The sequence below is a fragment of the Cynocephalus volans genome, chromosome X, assembly GCF_027409185.1.
Source record: "Cynocephalus volans isolate mCynVol1 chromosome X, mCynVol1.pri, whole genome shotgun sequence".
Taxonomy (NCBI): domain Eukaryota; kingdom Metazoa; phylum Chordata; class Mammalia; order Dermoptera; family Cynocephalidae; genus Cynocephalus; species Cynocephalus volans.
The window spans coordinates 17,511,506-17,535,902 of record NC_084478.1 but is presented as its reverse complement, the minus strand read 5'-3'; the positions used below and the strand labels follow the sequence as shown (position 1 = coordinate 17,535,902).

The following is a 24,397-nucleotide window of genomic DNA, read 5'->3' as shown; positions in this document are numbered from 1 at the left end:
CTTAAAGATGTTGCCTTCCTTTGGACATTAATAACACACTATGGTTTTAAGGGATCAAATAATGAGGAAGGAAGAGGATTCCAGGTTACTCTGGCAGTTCTTCCTCATCTCTTTGAGAGGCCCTGTAGAGGAGACTGAATAAATCAGCTTTCCATACTGGATGAGTGCTCGAAGGACCTTTGTTTTGGTTGTGCATTCTGGGAAAAGTACTGATTCTCATGGTTAAAAACCTCTGTGGTTTTAAGCCACTGACATTTTAGGATTGTTTGTTATTGTGCCATAACCCAGCCTACCCCGACAGATATATTTGCTCAGTGTCTTTTGTCCTTCATCTTATTTTCAGTATTTGAAAGTATGCTGTGACCAGAAAAATATTAAGTACCTTGCTGTTCTTTAAGCTTAGTGCCTACAACTTCAGTGAATATTGGAGATGTGGTCCAATTAGCAAAGACAAGGCAGAGGCAGAGTTAAGTTCAAACACTGCATGCATACACACACACACACACACACACACACACACAGAGGGAGAGAGAGCAAGAGAGATTAATTGAGAGAGGAATGAAGGGAGGAAGGAGATACAAAGAGAATGCTTTACTGGGAACAGCTAAGATGCCATGACCGAATGCTACTTACCAGAACACTGAAGTCCATTGCCTTTATATCCCTGCTTGCATGTACACTTGAAGGATCCTTGGGTATTGAGGCAATTGGCATGGAGGCTGCACATAGGGGTAGTCACAGCACATTCATTTATATCTAAAAATGTGAACATTCCAGTGAACAACTTTGTGGTAACAAGGCTTGCTGAAAGACCACCCCTTACACTTGAGCAACTCCAGGGCCAACCACTCAACACCCCCAATGAACCAAGTGTTGCCTGAGAACTGAGAGGTGTTCAAGACTCGAGGCACATTGGCCGAGAGCCCTGCCTTTGCCTGATGCTCGGTATTTAAGGAGTGCGCCTGCAGCTCACCTCCCCCACAGCAATTTCATCTCCTGCTTATCAATGCTACCAAAATCTGTAAGATGTTTAGTTTTTTTCCATTTTTCATCTGTCTAATTGAGAACTAAATAACAATATCGGAACATAAATTCTATATTTGGAAGGGCTTGAAACTCCTAAAGAATGGAAGACAAGTTTGGCTAGAAACCATTGACATCATCTGAACTTGTAGGCAGGGGCATTTTGTTCAAAATCCATAGGAAAGAGGGCTGGGCTGGTCTGAGCCTGTCTGCTGGATTTACAGGAGGAAAATTTGCTGAATTCCACCCAAGCGAGAGGTTCATGTGTCCTATTCTCCATGCCATGTTCTATATATGCATTTGTAGACATATGCACACAAAATAGCCTTTTGTTTTTAATTTAGCCACAAACAGAGCTCAGAAGGAACCTGTGGCTGGCTGGCTACCTAAGTTGGTTAGAGTGTGGTGTTGTAACACCGAAGTCAAGGGTTTGGATCCTTATACTGGCCAGCCACCAAAAAACTGGGGTGGCCGGTTAGCTCACTTGGTTAGAGCTGGTGCTGATAACCCTAATTGCTTTTAAAATCTCGAAGATCTGTTTCCTTTTGAAGCTCTCCATGTGAATTACTAGCCTGTCCTGTGGAATCTCCCCTTAGGTATCAGGGAAAATAATTATACTCTGTAATACAGCATCATTGGATTACAGAGCTGGATGGGTCTGCAGAAGGGTGTGCAGTCCAAACCTATGAGAAACATGGATTTTTATGAGCCTGTCTAGGATGGTCTTTGTGTTTGAGAAGATTTGACAAAAGAACTGTGGGGGCTTCACAAGATGGTTCAAAACCCAGCAATTGAGTGTTGCCCCAACATGATTACTTAAGATGTGTCCTGGAAAGCCCTGAGTGTAGGGTTGAAAGAAATCCTATTTTTCCCCAGCGGTTAACTTTCCATGTCATGCACACACCTGTGTTACACATGTTAAGTGAATAAGAATCTACAGGGAGCCTGTGTCCCTTCGCTACTGGACACACCCCACCCTACATTATATCAAGGGTGATAGGCATGCATCCAAGGGCTCCCCAAATACCCCACCTCACTTTCTCATTGAAACTTGGAATCCCTTCACTAGAGGATAAATATTTTATTGCACACAGAATAGGCCCATAGCTGACTAGTATCAAAATCTTATCAGAGAGTGATTTTGGTGACTGTGAAAGGGAATATTTTATTTGGAGCTTGAACTATGAAAGAGCTAAAAGAAGAGAGAGAAAAGAGCACATGCCTTCTTCATCTCCTCCACACATTTTTCTAAAGCCACCCCTGATGGAAAGTCTTAGGAGCAGACCACTGAGCTCAAGATTAGACAGGCCTTGTTATACTTCCTTTCACCAAATATAAATACTGCATCACTGTTCCCAGTTTTAGATGAGTTATCTGGAGATACATCAAAAACATACAAAACCAAAACCACATTTTTAAAAAGTCCCACAAAAATCATCTCAAGATATATGCTTCCAGCAGTTATATTCCTTATTTTAAATCTTTATTGACCTGGCTTCATAATTGATGTCATTGGAGTTCCCTAAATGCCAGAAACTTAAAAAATATAACCTTTACTCCGTTGTTAAGCTGGTCAGTACAGTAGACTGTTCAACTGATAGACTAAATTGACATCAAAATACTGTATCTGTGGGGAAAGTCAACAGGTTTGGTGAAAAGAGGAAAAAAGGAAACCTTACCTACACAATCATATCGGCCGCTGACATATTTCAGTTCGAAACCAACATGACATTTGCAGTAATAGCTTCCAAATGTGTTCACGCATCTTCTATTGTAGGGGCAGACGGCTTTACCAGAGGCACATTCATCAACATCTAGGGTGTAGAACCAGAAGGTGCCGGTGACACTCTGCACGTATGCGCGCACTCCCGCACGCATGCTCAATACTCACGCATTCCCGCACGTTTCACGTCCCGCGCATGCGCATGTGCAGGGTTTTTTTGGGGCTGGGTGTGCTGATTATCTCTTGCCAACACCATCTCCTCCAGGAAGTGTTCTAGATCCTTTCCAGGCACACGCACAGCTCTTAATGTATTTATATGACTTTTTACCTATTTTTTTTAGAGGCATCACCTCGCATTATTGTCACTACTTATATTCACATCTTCCCTCGTTCTTGTGGGGCAGAAAGCGTGTGGCTGGCACTTGGTACCTGTACATTACATGTGTGCTGAGTGAATATATATTTCTCCCAGCTATGTATATTGTATAACATATATTTTTTGAAAATAGATTGAGATAGCTACACTTTATGCAAACCAAATACACAGATATTTAAAGTTTGCATTTTGCAAAAGAATTATTTCATTAGCAAGCTCCTCCAAGGCTCCTGCAGTATTGACTCAAATCACAGAAACATGGTTGCACAGGAATGCAACAATGCATAAATGGAGTCAGGTGTAATTATATAACGATGCCATTTTAGCCAACAAGAGGTGTGCTCCTTTTCTACCAGTGACAGTCGTGTTACAGAGGGGCCGACAGCTAAGATGACCAACCCAGTAGGTGTGACGTTGTTTTTTTGGGCCTGTGGTTAAACATGCAAGTTGGTGCTGGCTTATTGTTCCCCTTGCATTCTTAAAATAATAAATAAGTGTTGGAGTGACCAAATATTATTTTTCAGTGACCCCTTTCATGCACATCATCTTTCCCTTCCAATAAAAATGGCACCCAACAAATCAAAGAGGTAGGTGGAAATTTGGATCCAGTTTCGGTAAGAATTAGCCTCGTCATATAAATCTTATTATACTAAAGAGTACTAAACCCTATAAGCCTAATTAAATCTTTGGCTACTCTCAAAGGGCAGAGACAGAATTTTAATTTACATGTGTGCTTTAAAAAAGTGTTTAACTGATTTAGGACCTACTTGGCTGAGCATTCTAAATGCAGTTTATCAAGTTATATACGTGTAGGATAAATAAACACTCAGCACCTTGACTACTGCAGTGAAGAAGTAAGATTATGAAATCATACTTATATTCACTCATTTAAATCAAAGAAGATTAAGAACTCTTTCAATATTCTCATTTGGTTTGGCATCCCTTATTAATGCTATGTGCTCACTTGCTCTAAATATTATGTACGTATATTTGGTACAATATAATTAAGAGTTATGAGTATGCACAATTTGGTGGTTGAACGTAATTCAAATCCACAAAGGAACCAAAGCACGAAGTGAATAAAGTCTGCTTTAGTCACTGAGGGTGCCCTGTGGGTGCCCTACCCATAGTCCCTCAGCACTCAAAATTTGTATACCTGCCAAAGGCTGCTTGCTGCACTGTGACATTCTGCTCTAATCCCCACCTGGGTCAGGCTAGGAGTGCTGGGGGTCATGCCCCGAAGCAGCCCCCCAATCACTGAAGGGAAGGAGTTGGTGGGGAAATACCCAGCACCCTTGCTCCAAAAAGAAAATTCATAGGCAGCTTCCCCCAGTCTCCTAGATGTCTCACAGCTCATTTAACCTGCTCGTTGAATTCCCTTGGCACTGGTGCCTTCCCTTCCCAGAGTCACTTCCCTGCTCCTCAGCCAGAGTTTCCTGGGATCACTTCCCACATCAACTACTTGCTCAGGGTCAGCTTCTGTGAAATGCAAAACTAAGACACAAAATAAGAAAGAGCAAGAGACCACAGTTCTAAGGCATGGATTTGACTAAATTCAGAGTTACAAATGAAGGCCTAATATGGTCCTTTAATTAATGTTATGATTTAATCTGCTCATTTTCTCCCATCAGAATTAATTACGTAATACTTAGTTCATACAATTTAGTTTTAAAGACAATGGGAAACTGGTTACATGCTAACTTAACCAAGGTAAAAGGTGTATGCTACTTTCAATAATGTTACATCTAAAAAAATAAGTAAATCTATTTTTTTCCCAAGGAAAATATTAGCTAGAACCCAGAATGAAGCCCAATGGCCCTTAGGATCTTACTCATTAAATGACAGCATACAAGTAGTAGAGTTTCTATTGGATGGTAATTGAAGTAAAATGTGCAGGGTAAACATACTAAAATAAAATTATGTTTATCCATTTTCCACTATGGCATTAGGCAATCCAAAATAATAGAGAAATGTTCTTTCTAGCATCCCAAAGTATGTCTAGAGCATATGTGGCTAGAAATGTCATCTCAGAAATGAAGATAAATCTGTACCTTTTGGAGTTTGCAATGTCTAGTCAACAAGCCAATTGTGATGAACGCAAAAGGAGAAATTCAGTAAAGGGGGACTCGGGGGAGGAGGAGAAGGGGAGGTGATTCCTGATGTTCTACCTAGACAGACTCTTCCATTTGGGGCCAGGCGGAGTCCCAAGGATGGACACAGACACCGTGGCCCTTCCTCTGTGTCTTCACAGCCGTACTGGCAGTTTGTCATGGCACATGTCCTAGAATCTGAAAAAGTAGACAAGGGTTAGCCTTTCCCTCCTGAGATGATAGAAAGTGCTTATTAAGAAACTATCTTCAAATTCTGGGACATTAAATGTAACACATGGAATGGTGTGATAGGACAAGTTTCATTGCCAGAGTCCCAAATGGAGACCCAAAAGGAATCTGGGCAGGGGTGGTGTCTTGGTGGCCCCTGGGCTGAATCCCATTCATGGTCTGTTTTGTTGGCCAACACGTTGAATTTGACTGTCTTTATGTACGGCATGCACCCCTCAGACTGCATCTTTCGCTCCTCTGTATGTGTTCCAGTCACACCTTTACGTCACCTGGCTGGCTGCCATAGGTTGAAATGTGACCTCTGATGTGGATTCCCAATCTGTGTAATTAGGGTTAAAAAATTTTATTTTAGAGATCTCTCCATGCATATCTAGCATCAATGAGAGTCACTCAAGTCACAAGACTTGGTCTTTTAGGTGACTATATTAAAACATGTGGCAGATACAGCTAATTAGCTTCCTGAAAGCCATTCTGAACCCCTTTTCTCTTGCTGAAAAGCCAGATATTTCTTTTTGTTTTTTGTTTCTTATTCCCCTAGCTTCCCTTGCAACATTGAGTGGCCATGTGACCCAGTGTGGCCAGAGATAAAAAGATAAGGCCACTGGAGAATGTGAGGCTTCTGGAAAAGATGTTGCTGCACCATCAAAAGACTAGCATGAAAGTGGCGTTGGTTCATTGCACCACCCCTAGCCCCTTGGTTTTACCTGCCTTCAATGTGTGTGTGATAGCTACAGCTGGGCAGCCATTGTCACTAGGAGGCCATGAGCGTGAGAAGAAAATCAATACTCGGAGGACGGCAGAGACTGAGTCCTTGTTGAGCTCCTCTGGAACTGCTTGCCTCTAACTTTTTTAGTAAATGAAGTTGTTTAGTTGGATTTTTTTGTCACTTGTTGCTAAACATAACTTACCACACAAAAATGCATTTTCTTAGCAGGGGTCCAGGATGTGTGGCTCGTAAGTGCGTGGGACCTAAAAAAGACTCATATGGTTCAAGCCCTATGTCCACAACAGGGGAGCATGGTGAAAAATGGAATTAAAAGATAATACAAATCTTTCCTGAACTTTTGGAAAAACCCTCCTACCTCCTTCATCCACCCACCTCCATAACATGCCAATCACCTAGCTGGACAAAAGAGACTGCAAGGGGCCAGATAGAATAAAATCAGCATCCAGGAGAGAGGTTTAGGGCTACCTGAACACTTCAAGCTATGAACAGGGAGGAACAGGTAACCCCTAGGTATATAGAAATAGAAACAGTGTACAGGGCTAGAGACCCAAGGTAGTGTAATGAACACCTGCTGATGGTTATATTACTTGTTTATTCTTTCTTTTCTCTTCAGCCGTCTTCTTTTAATCTTCAAATTAACCTAAATCTATCTTTCCATTTGGGAAAAGATATCTTTTTTGGCACTGACTGGGCTTTCATGGAATGTTTTAGAACCATCCATTAGCATATATCTTTTTAAAAATGTTAAGTGATTACTATAAAAGCCTGGATCGTGGTCTCCTCTGAGGAAGGGTGGGGAGAAGAGGTTCTGGCAAAGTTCTCTTTGGTGGTGGTTACAAGGGTGCTTGCCTTGTAAGAATTCGTTAAGCTATGCATTTGTTTCCATGTGCATTTCTGTTTAATTTATAATAATAAGGATTTTTTTTAAAGACCCTATGAATGCCTGCTTTATCTCTTAGGCTTGCTTGCTAATGGAGGATCTAAATGACTGGTGGCATTGGGGCTCTTTGTCAAGGAGGGACAGGACAAGGAGGAGCCGGGGGAGCAGTGAACCGTGCACTAGGCAAGACTTTATAACCTTGGGAAAGCCTGAGATGGGCTGGGGAGTCTGTGCAACTCTGCAACCATAGGAAGCTGGCTGAAGGCACAGGCTCTGAGTTTGCTGGGGGCTGCAGGGTGGAGGAAAAAGAGATGGGGAGAGAGGCGAGGGGTTGCGGGGGCAGGTGCAGGGAAGACAGGCAGGAAGGGTGAGTTTGCCTTTCAGCTGCAACATAAAACCTGAAAAGCCTCCCCTCTCAATAAATGAATGGATATAGACTCTTACCCTCCCACAGGATATGGGTTTTTCCTTATCACAGAAGGGCTTTTCTTTTCAGGAATGTGAGTGCAAATGTATTTCCAATGGGAGTCACTAATCTTTGGGAGTGGGGCAAGGGGCGTGAGAAAGGTAGTTGGTGGGAAGAATTGATGTCCGGAGACAGAGTTTAAATTTATCACCTCCCTAAAACAATATGCTTATTTTGTTTAACATGCTTATTTTCATGCAGAAACCCAACTCAACCCTGTATACATAGAGATACAGAATTAATTTTTCTCCCTAGATTTTTTTTTCCACCTAAAGTAAGTGTCCAGAATAGGCAAATGCATAGAGACAGAAAGCAGATTAGCGGTTGCCAGGGGCAGTGAGGACGGGGAGCGGGTAGTGACTGATGGGTACAGTTTCCTTTTGGGGTGATGAAGATGCTCTGGAACTTGAGTGTGGTGATGGTGGTACAGCACTGTGACTGTATTAAATGCCACTGAATTGTATATGTTGAAATGGTGAATTTCATGTTGTGTGTATTTTATTATAATTTTTTTTAAAAAGTAAGTGCCTAAAGATGTTTTAGCCCGGGGCACTGTTAGAAATTTTTGTTGTTGTTTTTTATCACTCAAGTCAGCTTTTTTTCCAGCATCAAATGGCAAAGCCAAGCCTCAAATGTTGACCTAGAGCAGGCCGGCTGCTGAAACTTACTTGTGCACGTGGCGTCTGGCATGAGCGTGTGGCCACTGAGGCAAAAGCACTTGTAGCTGCCGTGTGTATTCACACATCTGTGTTGGCATGGCCGGGGTTTCACTCCACACTCATTCACATCTGTGGGGGCAGTTAGAAAATGGAGACAGGTTAACCGGACCAGAAAGCATCCAGATGGGGAATACTAGACCCCAATCTTGAGAAGGATAACTGGGTTGGCTTCTCTGCACCCCACCACTTACTCGCCTCATCTCCGGCCATAAAATTGCATTTGGAAGGCTTGGTGAGGATGTGGAGCAAATGGAATGACCAAACACCATTGGAGGGAACATAAATTGGTACAAACACTTTGGAAAACTGTTTGGCAGAATCTACTAAAGCTAGATATAGACACACCCATGACCTAGCAATTCTAGTTCTTGGTATACACCCAACAGAAACATGGATTTGGGCTCACCGAAAAAATGCATACTAAAGTGACCATAATAGCACTATTCTTAATAGCCCCAAACTGGAATTAATCCAAATACCTCCCAAAAGAAGGATGGGTAAATGAGTTGTATATTCATGTGATGGAATACTATACGGCAATGAGACAAAAAACTACAGCTACAGGCAACAATGAGTGAATCTCATCGACAGGATATTGAGTGGAAGCAGCTGGATACAAATAAGTACATACTATATGACTCCATTTATATAAAGTTCAAAAACAGGCACAACTAATCTGAGAGATAAGAGGTCAAGATATGGTTGTCTGGTTGGGGGTGGAAGTGACTGGAAAGGGCATGAGGAGTCTTCTGGGTGGCTGTAAAGTTTCGGTGTTTGATGTGGATACTGGTTACATGGGTGTTTGAAAATTCATTGAGTTGTACATTTTTGATATGTGCACAATTCTGTGTGTATATTACTTGGATAAAAATTAGAAATATACAGTTTAGATATTTCTGCCTTTAATACTATCCCAAGCAGCCTATGACAGATGCCGAAAGCACAGCCTCCTTTCAGTGCTTAGTATATGGGGTGGTCCTGCACTGACCAAATTGCCTTGGCTCACGTCCTTCTAGAGGGAGCCCTGTCAGGCAGCCATTGGTAGTGAGTTTGGAGGACAATATTTAATCTCATGTATAGATGTTCACAGGATGTCATTAAATGATAAAAGAAGGTTACAAAAGTATGTGTACAGATCGATCCCAAATTTGTAAAAAATAAAAATGAATAGAAAAGAAAAAAGCCTGGGAGGTTATGCTGTAAATCAAGGGTGACTTTCTTCTCTGTGTTTTTCACTGTTTTCTTAAATAATAATAATAAAAAAAAACATTAAGAATACATAATATTTTTATTAAAATAAAAAATGACAGAAGGAAAATAAACCTTTAAAAGGGATCGTGGGCAGAGGATCTTGCCTTTGGAAATTTGGTCATGTGGAGGCCTCATATCTTAACTCCACCAAGGAAGACATAGAGAGGAGAAAACAGCCAAATTCCATGTAAGACAAAAATCCAGCATGGCAACAGGCAAAGCGGTCCTTGGAAATAAAGAAGTGGCTGTTTTCACCTCTGAAAAGATCCTTATGTGGAGATTTTCCAATGCCCTAGCTGGACGTGTGAGCTTCCTTTTCCACTGCCTACCTCCTCTCCCCTCCCCATCTCCCTCACAGACCATCAGCACTTCGAAAGGGGGAGAAATGCTGATGTGACGTAATGGGAAACCCAGGAATATCCTATCACTTGGCACTAACTCAGAGGTGACTCACTCATCTCTTGGAAGGAGCATTTTTGGGAATGACATCAGTTGAGGGCTGAGGCCGGTGGCCATTAACAGCTCTATGTGGTCTTGGATCATGCTGCCATGGGGCAGGGGGGCTGGTGGGGAGACAGACAGCCCTGAACATCAGCCAACTGGACCACTCCATTGACGTTCATATTTTACTGGGACTTGAATTCTAGCATGAAATTCTAGCATGAAAAAGAGATTTGTATTCCAAATCTCTTGAGAATGTATCTTGGTACAGAATCCAAAACACATGGAAAAGCAGGTTTTCTGGTGTAAAGCCTCTGGTAAGGGATACAGCGGAGTTATTACATATGGGAGCATGATTCTTGGCGTACCTCTCTCAAGCAGTTGGATGCAGTTCTAAGAAGCACCTTTGGGGCTCTGGCCTCTATGCTGGTGGTAGGACATAGAGATTCAGAGATTCCTCTCTGAGGCTACAGGACTGGCAGCTATTTCGGGGTATGTGGCTAACCTCTGGGCTTGGCAGCAAGGGTTGGGAATGGTAGAGTTGAGTGGGAGCCTGCCCTTCTCCAAAACTCCACTCTCCCTTTTTCTAGAACCCAGCAGCCTTTCGATTTGCTGCTGTTTGCTCAACTTCATTATAGGACTGGGGACACTTTCTTAATTATTTCAGGTTTCTTTATACCAGGTTTCTCAACGTCGGCACTGTTGACATTTTGGCCTAGATCATTCTTTGCTTTGGGGACTGTCCTGTGCAGAGTAGGATGTTTAGCAGCATTCCTGGCCTCTACCCACTAGATGCCCATAGTACCCCTTATCCGGTTGTGACAACTGAAAGTGTCTCCAGGCACTGCCAAGTGTCCTCTAGAGAACAAAATTACCCCAGTCGAAAATCACTGATCTATAGCAAAGACCAGAGCCCTTGCTCCGATAAGATATTTTTATTCACCATAATGTTTAGAGCAGGGTTTCTCAATCTTGGTGCTATTGACATTTAGGTCTGATCATTCTTTGTTGTGGGGGCTGTCCTGTGCTCTGTAGGATGTTTAGAGCACCCCTGGGTTCTACCCACTAGAAGCCAGTAGCACACACCCTCCAAATGTTCAGACATTGCCAAATGTCCACTGGGGTAAGGTTCCCAGATTTCGCAAACTAAAATACAGGTGACCAGTTAAATTCAAATTTCGAATAAATGACTAATTTTTTCTTAGTATATGTATGGCCCATATGATATTTGGAACATACATATACTATAAAATTATTTGTTATTTATCTGAAACTTAAATTTAACTGGGCACCTGTATTCTCTCTGGTAACTCTTCCTGGAGACACAATCACTCAGGTTTGAGAACCATTGTTCTAGATACTATAAATAAACTTTTAAGTGTCTTCAGATAAACATCCTAGGACAAAAGTCATAAATTGTCGTTCCAATTAAAAACTGGGCAAAGGAGCTGAATAGACATTTTTCAAAGGAAGACATACAAATGGCCAACAGGTACATGAAAAAATGCTCAACATCACTAGTCATCAGGGAAATGCAAATTAAAGCCACACTGAGATACCACCTCACCCCAGTTAGACTGGCTAGAATCAAAAAGACGGTGAATAACAAATGCTGGCGAGGGTGTAAAGAGAAGGAACACTCCTACACTGTTGGTGGGACTGTAAATTAGTACAACCACTATGGAAAACAGTATGGAGGTTTCTCAATCAACTACAGATAGATCTTCCCTACGATCCAGCAATTCCACTTCTGGGTATATACCCAGAGGAATGGAAATCATCATGTCAAAGAGATACCCGCACTCCCATGTTTATTGCAGCTCTGTTTACGGTAGCCAAGATATGGAACCAACCTAAATGTCCATCAATGGATGATTGGATAAGGAAACTGTGGTATATACACACCATGGAATACTACTCTACCATAAAAAAGAATGAAATACTCCCATTTGCAACAACATTTGGATGAGCCTGGAGAAACTTATGTTGAGTGAAATAAGCAAAGCACAGAAGGATAAATATCACATGTACTCACTCATATGTGGGAGCTAAGAGAGAAAGAAGGAAGGAAAGAAAGACCACAGTAGCGCGTTGGACTTACAGAGGGAGAGAACATTCCTTGGGCTACAAAGTGAAGTGGGGGGGGGAGGGAGAGGGGAAGTTGGGGATAATTGGGTGGGGGACACGGGTACAAATGCAATTTGTGGTAATGGGTATACAGCCAGTATGAATCTAGCCCCCACATCATGAGCACGAGGGGTAATAATCAGGTTTGTATCTCATGAATATTCACAACCCCCCAATATATATATATATATATATATATATATCAATTACAATACAAAAATGCACATCATTCAATTTCTGACAATTTCATTTTTAGATATTTATCCTCCAAAAATACTCACTCAAAAGTGCAAAAATATGTGTAGAGTGATGTTTGATTTAGCATTGTTTGTGATGGCAAAAAAATAGGAGACAACATAAATAATAATGGTTAAATAGAGCATTTTTAGCATACATGATAAAAGTATTCACACCAGGAACTAAGATGCAGCCTTAAAACGTATGAGGAAGCTCTGTATGTGCTGATATGTAAAGATGCCTGCGAGAAATATTTATGTTTGTATTATCATGGAAAAGAGCTTCAAGGATCTAGGGCAAACTTAACTATGGTTATAAGAAAGATTAGTGGTGGAGACTCACTTTTTAATTTATTTCCTTTTGTATTGTTGGGTTTTTAAAATTAAAATGTACATAATTTAGGTAGTTTAGAAAAACACAATAAAATTACTTGCTTAAAGAAAAAGAAAGGCTTTTTACTGGGCATCTTGACAAAAACATCAAAATTTCTACATTTTTCAAGGAGAAGCAATTGAAAAATCTCATACCGAAATCACCTTCATTTGAAGATTCTACTTTAAAAAAAAAAACCTAAGAAATCCTGCACACCATATTGTGTCACAAACCTCGCTGCAAGGATCAAGTTTGTAGTATGACCCTGGGCTGTGGTACTGACCTTGACTGCAAGTTTTCCCGGTGTATCCTGGAAAGCATCTACATTTGTTGGGTCCCACACACTCACCAAACTTGCATCCAGGTTCGCACGTAGCTGTGGGAGGAAAAGATATCTTGATAGAAGAACAGGAGTAGTTAGGACAGTGAAATGCATTCATGTCAAACTTAGTGGCCCTCTGTATGGCACAGTACTCGTGGGGACGTGTAGAGTTCCTCTCTAGTTTGTTTTCAACTTTTGGATGAATGAGATCACCCCCTACAGCCCACATCCAACACATGCAAGTTTATTGTGACTGCACAGCACTACCACACCTTCAGTGTTATTCAAAGAAATATAAAGCCTCCCAGACCACAGTCAGCCAGTTTTTCATGTAAACACAAAACATTTAATAAAAGAGGAATGATGTTTGAACTGGAAGAGACTCCAGAGCAACCCTGGAGCAAGTGCCAAGGTCCCTCCTCTTTTTTCTGTTTCTTGCCTCTTTCTTTCTCCTCCATATTTTCTCTCCTATTTTTCTTTTGAATGATCAATATCTTTTTAATGATGTGCATTATCAGTCAAACTGAACAACTCACAGATTGGTGGTGGGAGGTGATACATCCAGCCCTAAGGATAGGAACAAAAGCATCACGATGATGATGATGATGATGGTGGAGGCATGAGAAAGCATGACGAAAGCAGGATTTGTTTTTCAGGTTTATTCACTTCTGAATTCCTACACTTGACACAAAGCAGGCACTTGATAAATATGTGTTCAATGAATAAAGTGGTGGCAGAAACAACAGGGATAGGATGTTGTAACTGACCGAGTCAGGGGCAAGAAAAAATAGTCAAAGATGATGGACAGTTTCAGTCCAGCTCACAGGGAGGAGATAAGGAGAAAAAGCAATATACAGAAAAAAAAAAAAGGAAAATGGGAAAACCCTAAGTGAAAGGGAGAGGAAGAAAAAATAACGAATGAGAGAGAAAGGAGGCACGTAGGGTATCCAGGGTTCTCAGCAGTTTCTGGATCTAGTAGGAGCTCGGGAAATAGCCACAGTGTGAAAGAATGACTCAGCAATTGTCCAGGAATGCTGCTTACTTCTCTGCCCATCAATTCCCCTGGTTCACAGTAGGTCCACCTCTCAGCAAGCCTGTTCCTAAAGATCCCAACACCTTTCTCTTCAAGCCCAGACCCTAGTTTTTGTTAATACCACCGTTCCTTTCCCAGTTACCTGGACTCAAAAAATCTCAGCCATCTCTATAGTTTTTTTGTCCCCAAACCCACCTGTTACAATGTCGTATCCCTGTTTCTACCACCAATTTATTCATTGAACAAATATTTATCTAGCTAATGGGAACTGCCTTGCTCACAGATACCTGGGAGATGACACAGAACCCTTCCCTCACCCTGCTTTTCCCTCCGCAGCCTGTGACTGGTGCCTCACTGATGCAGGGGTCTAACGGCCTAGTTCCGAGTTTCTTGGAAGGACAAACTGTGTGGTGCAATTAATACCCTAGAGGTCCTTGTGAGATGAGGTGGAAGCTTGACTTCTCCTGAAACCACATTTCCGCCTAGCTTCTTCCCCTGATTTCTCATTCCCTTACAGATTTCTCCTAAGAGCACCCCTCAATAGAATATTTGTACAAGAATTCCCTTTTCAGGCTCCGCTCCTAGGAAACCTGATGTCAGATGCAACTTGAAGCTGATACTCCAAAAGCATAGCTCTGATCATGCCACTCCTTGCCCGGAAGTCATCACACAGTCTTCGATGTCTCCTGAACACAGGACAGGTATCATTGCCAAGTTAACCCACCATGATCTGGCCTCCACCTTCTTTTCCAGTCTTAGTTTACATATTCCCTAGACATAGGCAACTCTATGGCCAAACTAGATTGCCTGCTGTTCTCTGGACCTATCTTTTGCTTTCTGCCTCTTCCCATTCACTGTTTCCCCTCCCTCCTTCTGTGGTACCCCTCCCCCACCCTCCAGTGCTTAATACCCTCCCCATCCTTCAAGGACCACCTTGCATGGCTCCTTCTTCTAGAAGCCTTCACAGATTTCTCCAGCCACATATGAACTTCTGCTCAACTTTGAGAACTCCACAGAACACGGACAGCCTCTCCTGTGCAATTGATGCCTCCATCTTACTAAATAATTAGCATATATTTGGCTTCTGTCCTTGACTTCTACCTACTACTTGGTTCTGAGTGTCTTCAGGACAGGGGCTTAAACATTCATTGTTGTTTCTCCTGCAGTGTTTAATATAGTGCTAGGAACATGTCAGCTATTAAAATATTTTTGAATAATGAATAAAGTAATAGATGTACAACTTTTAACAGGGAAACATTTTATGGTCCTGAACAAATCATAGGGAAAAAATGCTTCCACCACAAAGTTTTTCCACTTTTACAGGCAAAAGACATAGAATTTATTTTCCAGCATCTATTTTGTTATGGATATGTACTTGGAGATGCAGTCTTAAATTCAGACATTAGAAAAATAAATCTTTTATTTTCTTAAGCCCTGAAGACCTCTGAATGTTCCCTGGAAACCAATTTGCAATGTGGTCCAGACAGAAAAGCCCAGAATAAATGCCAAATAGAACATAGGAGAAATGGTGAATAATATCTCTGCTATAAGGTCAAAGTTTCAGAAAGATGTTTTCAATTTACAGTAACTTTGGATCTGTGACTTGAACAGCCCATCTATAGCAAAGAGAAATTCAGTTTGTGTCTAAAATGGCCTGAGATTGAAGCGTGCTTTAGGCAAAGTAAATTCACTTGTTCAGTTCTCCCCCAAACTCTTCCATCTGCAACTTTTAATTAGGGATTTGTTCATGGACAATTCTTTATTGCATTTCTCTAAAGTGACATCCATTTTAAGGCTAATTATATCAAGTTGATGAGACTGTATCCTGGGAGCAGATTTAGATAGGGCAGAGGCCAAGGGCTAGAAATCTCCAGCATGCATGGAGGCAGAGCCTCCACTGGAATGAAGGGCGATTAAATAGATGGAGAGAAAGGCCTGGGTGGGCTGGGATCTCAGAGCCTGGGGTCTGGCTCTGCTTATTTGGGCAGGTTGACTTGTGTCCTTATTACCACACAGCCCACACTCAGGCTTAGGAACCAGAAACCCAGCAATCAGGGACTGACTACCCTGTTATTTGGTGCTTCAAGGAACATATGACTTTACTGTCAAGAAGGACCATGCAAATTGGATAAAATATAATACAGATTTTAGATATAAAGATCATTGCAATTTAAAACCTGAACATTTGACTGGAGCAGTAGGGGTGCTGACAATCTTTTCAGCTTGCAAAACTTGCATAGTGAGCATTTTGCTTGAACTCTCTGCACTTGTTCTTTTAACATCTTGCTTTAAATTCTTTCTTGCCCATGGTATCATAAAGTCCACAAAAACATTGAGAATGTGATTGGCTGCATGTACCATGGACCAAATGCTCTGATCCAGTTACAGAATAGCGTTTCCAGAAAGCCCAAGCTTTTCCTCATTTATTTGCCAGCAACATGCTGGGTCTTACAAGTTTTATGGCAGCAGGGGCTGAGGTTTGTGCGAATGTAAGAGAGATTCCAAGTCATGTGTCTCACGTGATTTTTGCCCCTTTCCACCTGACTGACTTCAAATAAAAATGTGTTATGTTGTGTCTAGAAAGAGAATAAAGCCACACTCAATCCCCCCGTCACCTGGAAGTCCGTGATGAAAGTTATTAGTCCTTTCTGAACCAGTGGTAATTTATGAGGTACTTTCTTTGTGTGCCAAGTGATGAGCTCACCCTTTAATGCTTACACTCCTTACCCTCTGAGGGAGGTATTACTCCCCCTATATTGCGGAGGAAGAAACAGAGCCTAAGAGAGCTTACCTACCTTGTCCAAGGTCACATACATCAGTCTAGTTCTCAGTGCCCTTGATCATGACACTATAAATCCAATCAGGATGAGGATCCACCCTTTTTACTGACACAGGTACCAGGGGGATGTTCTAACTTTCTTTATCAAAGTGGGCAATGGTGATCTTCATTTTTTCAACAGTCTTCGTGCTCTCACCATCTCATCACAAGGAAACTGTGATGGCAGAAGGTTTTGCATAATATGGAACCTGTGGGTACAGTATCAATGTCTTCCACTGTTTCATGGATTTCAGATATTATCCAGTTCTTCCCTCACCTATGATCAGTCCACATATTTTTGAACCAGCTAAAGAGGAAGAGGCTGGGGCAGGGACAGACCAGCCAAAAGAAGGTAGCATTGTCATTTCTAAAAATAGCTGACATATTAGTGCTTTTATGGGACATACAGGAGTGTTACTATCCCATTTAACAGATAAGGGACTGAGGTTCAGGTATATGCCACCTGCTGGGGGCACAGGGACAGTGAGACCAGATTCCACACTGAAAGAATGCACTCCTGGCCAGAGGGTCAGCTAGGAGGAATGCAGATTTGATTCCTCTACACCACAAGTGTTGGTCCTTATGCAAAGTCATATAAAACCCTAAACAAGGCAAAACTCTATGCTTATCTCTGCTGTCCTCAACCATTTTGAAATTGTCAGAGGCTTCTGTTGGGGTTCCTAACACATGGTCTGAGAAACATTGTCCAAGGCAAATTATGGTTCCTTAGTTTACAATATGTACAAAAGAATAGGAAAAATATTCAAAATCTTTGCATATATGCATGTGTCCCTTGAAATCATTTAGAAATTGACATTGCAAACTTTAAAAATGTGAGTAACAAATCTATAAGGTAAAAGACTTAATTTTTATGTCTGAAACCTACTGATTGGGTTATTAATAATTAAAAAGTATATTTCATTAGAAATCAGCTGGAAAAAACGATAATTAGAAAGAGGAATTTATTGGCCTGTTTTTGCCCATCCCAGTTTCTCCAGATTAAAAAAAAAAAAAAAACAACCTAGTCATACTCACTAAGATAGTCACAGCAATAATTGACAAAACAGTCTCCTAAAATAAATCATGTCTAGTGTGATGGCATCAGCCACATTTTGTCTGGGAAGAGATCTCCTAGCAACCCAGACCTTTGGTATTGGTGGTTATCCATGTTCTGACCCTGGGGAGTTCACTGGCAATTTTGTGACAGCTTATGGTGTCACAGATAAAAACCTAAGGACCTTGACCCAAGTGCAGGTTGGTCTGAGTTTTTACAAAAATTACCTTCACAGACTCCCTGGCTGTTCTTTCTCCAGCCGTAGCAGCAGGCCAGTTTAGTTCCATACTGACAGACCCCAGGCTGGCGTGCCAACACCAACAACCCATGATCCCTTGGACTGCGGATGAAGAATCACACATTAGTATTGAGAAAACAGAAAGGGCAAGAGACTTCCCTACTACTAAAGGAACTGAAGAGATGTCAATTACCAGGTTAATTTCAACAAACCTGCCATAAGTGATAGATTAGATTTTGAAATCCTGAATTTGGGTCTGCCAGTCTCCACTACCATCCCTTGCTAGCCTTCCCCAATAATTCATTTCATCCATTTCCTTCTTCCCTAGGGCTAAAAAAATTGGGTTATATCATTTATAAAAGTAGAGCACATAAAAGTGGTCAAAAATATGATTTTGAACCTTGTGGAGTGTCACTTTTCAAATCTGCTCTGTATAAGCACAGTAGCTATCCAGTTCTATGTCTGTCTCAGTGCTGAGTGTGGCAGTGTGACTCCCTGGCCCTGTTGCTTTGTCCCAGACAAGAACTCTGCACATTTACCCTATTGGCCACCTGAGAACCATTGAACAGACTGGACTCACCACACACTGCAGAAGGTTAAGAGCTGGAAGGGCCCCACAGATCCTTCAGCAAAGCCCTCCCATGTTATAATAGGAGGAAACTCCAGCCCACTGGAGTGGAGTCACATCCCCAGCAGAGCCAGGTGTCAGGATTCCAGCCCAGGGCTCATTCTCATTCCACGTGGCCTCCTGGAAACACAATTTGCTAAACTCTTTCACTGTAGAGCAGGGATCGGCAATGTTTTTTGTACAGGGCCAGATGGTAAATATTTTAGGCTTTGTGGACCATAAGGTCTCTGCCCAGTGCAAAAACAGCCATAGGCAATAGTAAACAGATGGGAGTGACTATGTTCCAATAAAGCTTTATTTATGGACACTGGAATTAGAATTTCATATACTTTTCATGTGTCATGACGTAGTATTCTTCTTTTGATTCATCATCAATTATTTAAAAATGTAAAAACTGTTCTTAGCTCATGGGCTGTGTAAAAAGAAGGGTCACCCAGCCTTGGCCTGTGGGCTGTAGCTCATCAACCCTGACCTAGAGGCCTGAGTGAGTCCTCCACCCCCCAAGTGTCCCTGGGTAGTATGGCCATGGATGAAGGTCGCTGCATGTCTACCTCTACCTCCTGGTGTTGGACAGGTTGCTACTAAACTTTGGAAGAAAAGACTTTCATGGTATATTTTGTGAAGGGCTGTGATTGTTTCCTCATGCATATTAAATACACTGTAAAAATGTTTCCTGAGCCTCTGACAGACAAGGTATGCACATTTTACATGTGCTTTCTGCTGCAGGACTGAATTTTACTCAAGTTAATAACATCTCAGTCAAGGTCGGAAAGTTAAACAACATTGTAGGTTTCCCTCGCTGTCTGTCTCTCCCACAAACTTTGTTACTCAGTTATATAACAATATGGTCCATTACATTTTATTAACTGAGAACACCAAATGCAAGGATGATTTTATTATTTGGTTTTTCTTGAAGGGGACATTTTCTCATCTTTTAATAGAATTAGTTTTAGGGATCCATAAGTCATTCACTCAACCATTTTTAGAACAGGGTTTCTCAACCTCTGCATGATGATAGTTTGGGCCAGATCATTCTTTGTTGTTGGGGTCTGTCCCATGCACTGTAGAACATTTAGCAGCTATCTATAGATGCCAGTTGTGACAATCAAAAATGTCTCCAAGCACCTTGGGGCCCCGCTCAGGGACCTGGGCTATGGAGGTGGGGACTGGACCCCCCCACAGCCAGGCACACCACCAGCACCAAGGAGCATGCCAAAAACATCACCTCCATGTGGGTGGCCCACCACAGCCACCACAGTAAGCATGGCTGCCACGAAAGTGGCTAGATGTCACAACCCCCACACAGATGGTCTGCCAGCCACTGGAGTGCATTAACACAAGGAGAGTCACCAGCTGAGATAAAGAGAAGAGGATGTCTTTCTCCACAAAGCCCATTCCAGAATGACAGAAAAGGCATCTGCTCTATGATAATATTGGGGGACCTGATCACACCTCTCAGCATTGAACAGATCATCCAGGCAACAAATCAACAGAGTAACCATTGCTCTTTCAGAAGGAGAGAAGAAATCTAGGGTAATTAGAGGGGGGAGGGGAGAGAAAAGGGGATGGGGAGAGATTGGACAAGGGGCATAAAGAATAAGTACAATTTGTAACAGTACACATACTAGTAATATTGATTTGATCAACATATGTCAACATTGAATCCCCAAAATCTGTATAATCAATTATGATTCAATAATTTAAAAAAATGTCTCCAGACCTTGCCAAATATCCCCTGGAAGGCAAAACTGACTTCTGTTAAGTACCACTACTTTAAAGCGACACATTATTGAGCACTCGCTATGTTCCAAGCACTGTCTTAGGCACACAGAGTACAGTGATGGAAAAGACCTGGTCTTTGCTGTCTCAAGTTCACAGTCCATCGTAAACAGATGTGTTACAGTACAGGACAGCATGGGAAGTATCATTGTCATGCTCTGAGAAAGCGTTTTGACTGAGGAATAATGCAGCTATATGTCATAATCTAATCTGTAACTACTAACAATTCTACAAGGGATATCACAATCCTGACCCAGTGTGCATATAACTAACAATTCCCAAAGCAGCCATGAACTACCAGACATAAAGTGTGCTGAGTAATTAAATGCTAGTCCAAACACCATGATGTCTTTAAGAATATTTTATTCTAGAATTTTTAATTGAGATATGATGCACGTAACATAAAATTCACCATTCTAAAGTGTACACTTCACTAGTTTTTAATATTTTCACTATGTTATGCACTCATCTCTACTATTTAATTCCAGAATATTCCCATTACCCCAAAGAGAAACCCCATAGGTATTAACAGTTAATCTCAATTCTCCCTTCCCTCCATCCCCTGGCAACAACAAATCTACTTTTTGTCTCTGGATTTGCCTGTTTTGGACATTTCATATAAACAGAATCCTGCCTTTTGTGTCTGGCTTTAACTTAGCATGTTTTCAAGGTTCATACATGTTGCAGTATGTAACAGTACTTCATTCCTTTTTATTGCTGAATAATAGTCCATGGTATGGATAGACCACATTTTGTTTATCCTTTCATCAGTTGATGGACATTTGGGTTATTTCCACCTTTTGGCCATTATGAATAATGTTGCTATGAGTGTTAGTGCACAAACAAGTTTTTGTGTGCACATGTTTTCATTTCTCTTGGGTATATACCTTGGAGTGGAATTGCTGGGTCATATGGTACAATGGACTGAATGTTTGTGTCCCCCAAAATTCATATATTGAAACCCTAGTCCTAATGTTATGGTATTTGGAGGTAGCATTTTTCCTCTGCTCTCACACAACAACAATCAACACAGAAAACTTCTGTGATGAAACGTGTGTTTTTTTCCCCACATACCAAGCAAATAATTCTGCAGCAAACACTATGGGTGCCTTCTAATTCTATTCAATTCTGACATTATCTCCCTGGAGATAGCATTGGATCTCACAGATTGAGGGGTCCATCCCACAAGACTAGGCCCCACTTGCAATGCTGATTGCAACCCCCAGGTTATTTTGCCCATGCTTCTGACTGACCGGCTATAAATCAGGATTCCCACTACTCCCTCCTTGGGTTTGATTAATTTGCTAGAGTGGCTTACAGAACTCAGAGAAACACTTATTTACCTTTACTGGTTTATTATAAAGGATATTACAAAGGACACAGATGAAGGGATGCATAGGGTGAGGGATGGGGGAAGGAGTACAGAGCTTCCGAGCCCTCCCCGGGTGCATCACCCTCCAGGAACCGCCATGTGTTTAGCTATCTTGTGTTACTTTGCCTCCCATGGATTTGTCACCCCTTTTCCCCTGGGTGACGGAACTGCCAAAGATTACTCAAAGCCCATCTTTTTTGAGTAGTGAGAAGCCCTAGAAAGGGGTTAATATCCCAGGACCCTCAAGCGTGAGGCATCCTTCCATTTAGGAAATTAACTACGAATTGAGGTCCTCTTCCTGCATTTATTCTCCAGACCAAGAAGTTACAGGAAGAGACATAGGTGGGGTTTTGCTAAGTACAGTTTAACAAGTTTTTACAATAGAAGCTGGTAACATTCAGTAAAAAAAAGTCAGATGACATTCTGTTAGGCAATTAAGTGATCCACTAACAAAAGCTTGATTTAGCAAACATTCCTTTTCCCTCCAGCAGCTTTTTAGTAACTTTACATATGAATTAGCAACTTGTCTGTCTTTGAGCCAGCAATCTTGCTGTGTTGCAAATCTTTATCTTACACCAGAGACTTTATAGCCTGAGGAAAATTTCCTGTCCTTTGCAAGGTCAATACTTGAAACTGCAAGGCTTTGGAAAACCAGGCCCTGTGAGGTACATTTGCTTTATGAATCCTCTACAATCTTGAAGCTCTCCAAACTCAGTTCTTTTGAGTTTTTATGGAAGCTTCATTATGTAGCCATGATTGATTAAATCATTGGCCATTAATAATCAACTTAATCTTCAGCCCATTTCCCCTCCTATGAAGTTGGAGGGTGAGACTGAAAGTTCCAACCCACTAATTCTGACTGGGTCTTTCTGGTGACCAGCCCACATCTTGAAGTTACCTAGGAACTGCCAGCCATCAGTCAACTCATTAGTATACATAAAAAACACTTATCACTTTGGAGATTCCAAAGATTTTAGGAGTTGCATGCCAGGAGACAGGGAAGAAGACCAAATATATATTTCATGATATCACAGGAGGTAATTAGGTCATGAGAATGGAGCTTTCATGAATGAGATTAGTGCCCTTATAAGAACAGGCCAGAGAGCTGAAGAAGTCAGCAGTCTGCAACCTCAAAGAGGGCCCTCACCAGAACATAACCATGCTGGCACCCTGATCATGAACTTCCAGCCTCCAGAACTAAATAAATATTTGTTGCTTAAAAGCCACCCAGTCTATGGTAATTTGTTATAGCAGTCTGAACTAAGGCATATGGTAACTCTATCTTTAACTTTTTGAGGACAGTGGCCAGTTAGCTCAGTTGGTTAGAGCATGGTGTTATAACACCAAGGTCAAGGGTTCAAGTCCCTGTATTGGCCAGCCACCAAAAACAACAACAACAACGATAACAACAACACTTTTAGAGGAACTACCAGCCTGTTTTCCAAGATGGTGGCATCATTTCACATTCCCACCAGCAATGTATGAGTTCCAATTTCTCCACAGCCTCACCCAGCACTAGTTATTGTTCATTTTTTAAAAATTGTAGCCATCCTAGTGAGTGAGAAATGATATCTTGTGGTTTTGATTTACATTTCCCTGATGGTTAGTAATATTGGATATCTTTCATGTCTTTATAGGCCATTTGTGTATCTTCTTCGGAGAAATGTCTAATCAGGTCCTTTGTCAATTTTTTAATTGGGTTATTTGTCTTGATGTTCTTAAAATTTGAGAACAAGATTGACATTAGTTGGTAAAAACAACTATCACCACACTGTGGTGAACAAGGTGATGTTACTTTTTCTCACCCTGCAAAAAACCCTTCATGTAGATAATTTCTTAACCATACACATCTATAACAAGCCTTGACAAAGTGCTCCAATCTGTTTCTGCCTCTTCCTTTAAAAACATGAAGCTGATGTTTGGGGAGCAGAATGAAGGGAGGAACTAACTTTGGGAAAGAGGAGGAAGATGTCACAGGGGAGGTGACACTTGAGTTGGATTTAAAAAGAAAATCCAATAAACAGGAAAGCTGCATAGGAGAAAATTCTGCCTATGGGAATTTAATTTGATATTTTGTAAGGAATGTGGGATTCACTTAATTAAATTTCAATTTAGTGACAAAATCCTAGAGGTGACCTGTCAACTTCTTGACTGCAAATTGCAAGCAACATGCTGTCCAACTCCACTAGGGAGAGCCTTGCCTATTCCCTGATGCCAAAAACCCCAATACAATCTTCAATAGGGCATTATTATGTATTGAGCACAGTGTAGGTACTGGAGCTACAGTCTACTATAGAAGCTTAAAGCGAAAAAACGTAATCTGATCTAAGGGGTCGAGATGTTCTCTTTGAAGATGCAGGCTTTAAATGAGACTTCAGATGAACAGAGGTCAACTACACGGAGTGAGAGAAAGAATATTACAGGCAGAGGGAACAGAATGAGTGCAGACTATGAGGAAAGAGACGCCATGCT

The 24,397-nt window shown here is 41.4% G+C and overlaps 1 protein-coding gene and 1 non-coding gene across 2 annotated transcripts in view; one reads left to right on the top strand and one right to left on the bottom strand.

Annotated features, from left to right (window-relative positions):
• The window catches only part of EGFL6 (EGF like domain multiple 6), a 62,083-nt gene that overhangs the window by 24,700 nt on the left and 12,986 nt on the right, over positions 1–24,397 (bottom strand). The window contains exons 2-7 of the mRNA XM_063084487.1: positions 18,136–18,248; positions 12,965–13,057; positions 8,203–8,322; positions 5,291–5,410; positions 2,703–2,837; positions 634–756 (exon numbers count right to left, since the gene is read on the bottom strand). Coding sequence (XP_062940557.1) covers positions 634–756; positions 2,703–2,837; positions 5,291–5,410; positions 8,203–8,322; positions 12,965–13,057; positions 18,136–18,248 — 704 coding nt within the window. The remainder of the gene's footprint in view (positions 1–633; positions 757–2,702; positions 2,838–5,290; positions 5,411–8,202; positions 8,323–12,964; positions 13,058–18,135; positions 18,249–24,397) is intronic.
• Positions 23,229–23,302, top strand: TRNAI-UAU (transfer RNA isoleucine (anticodon UAU)). The gene has a single exon. It is a non-coding gene; the product is annotated as a tRNA-Ile (tRNA).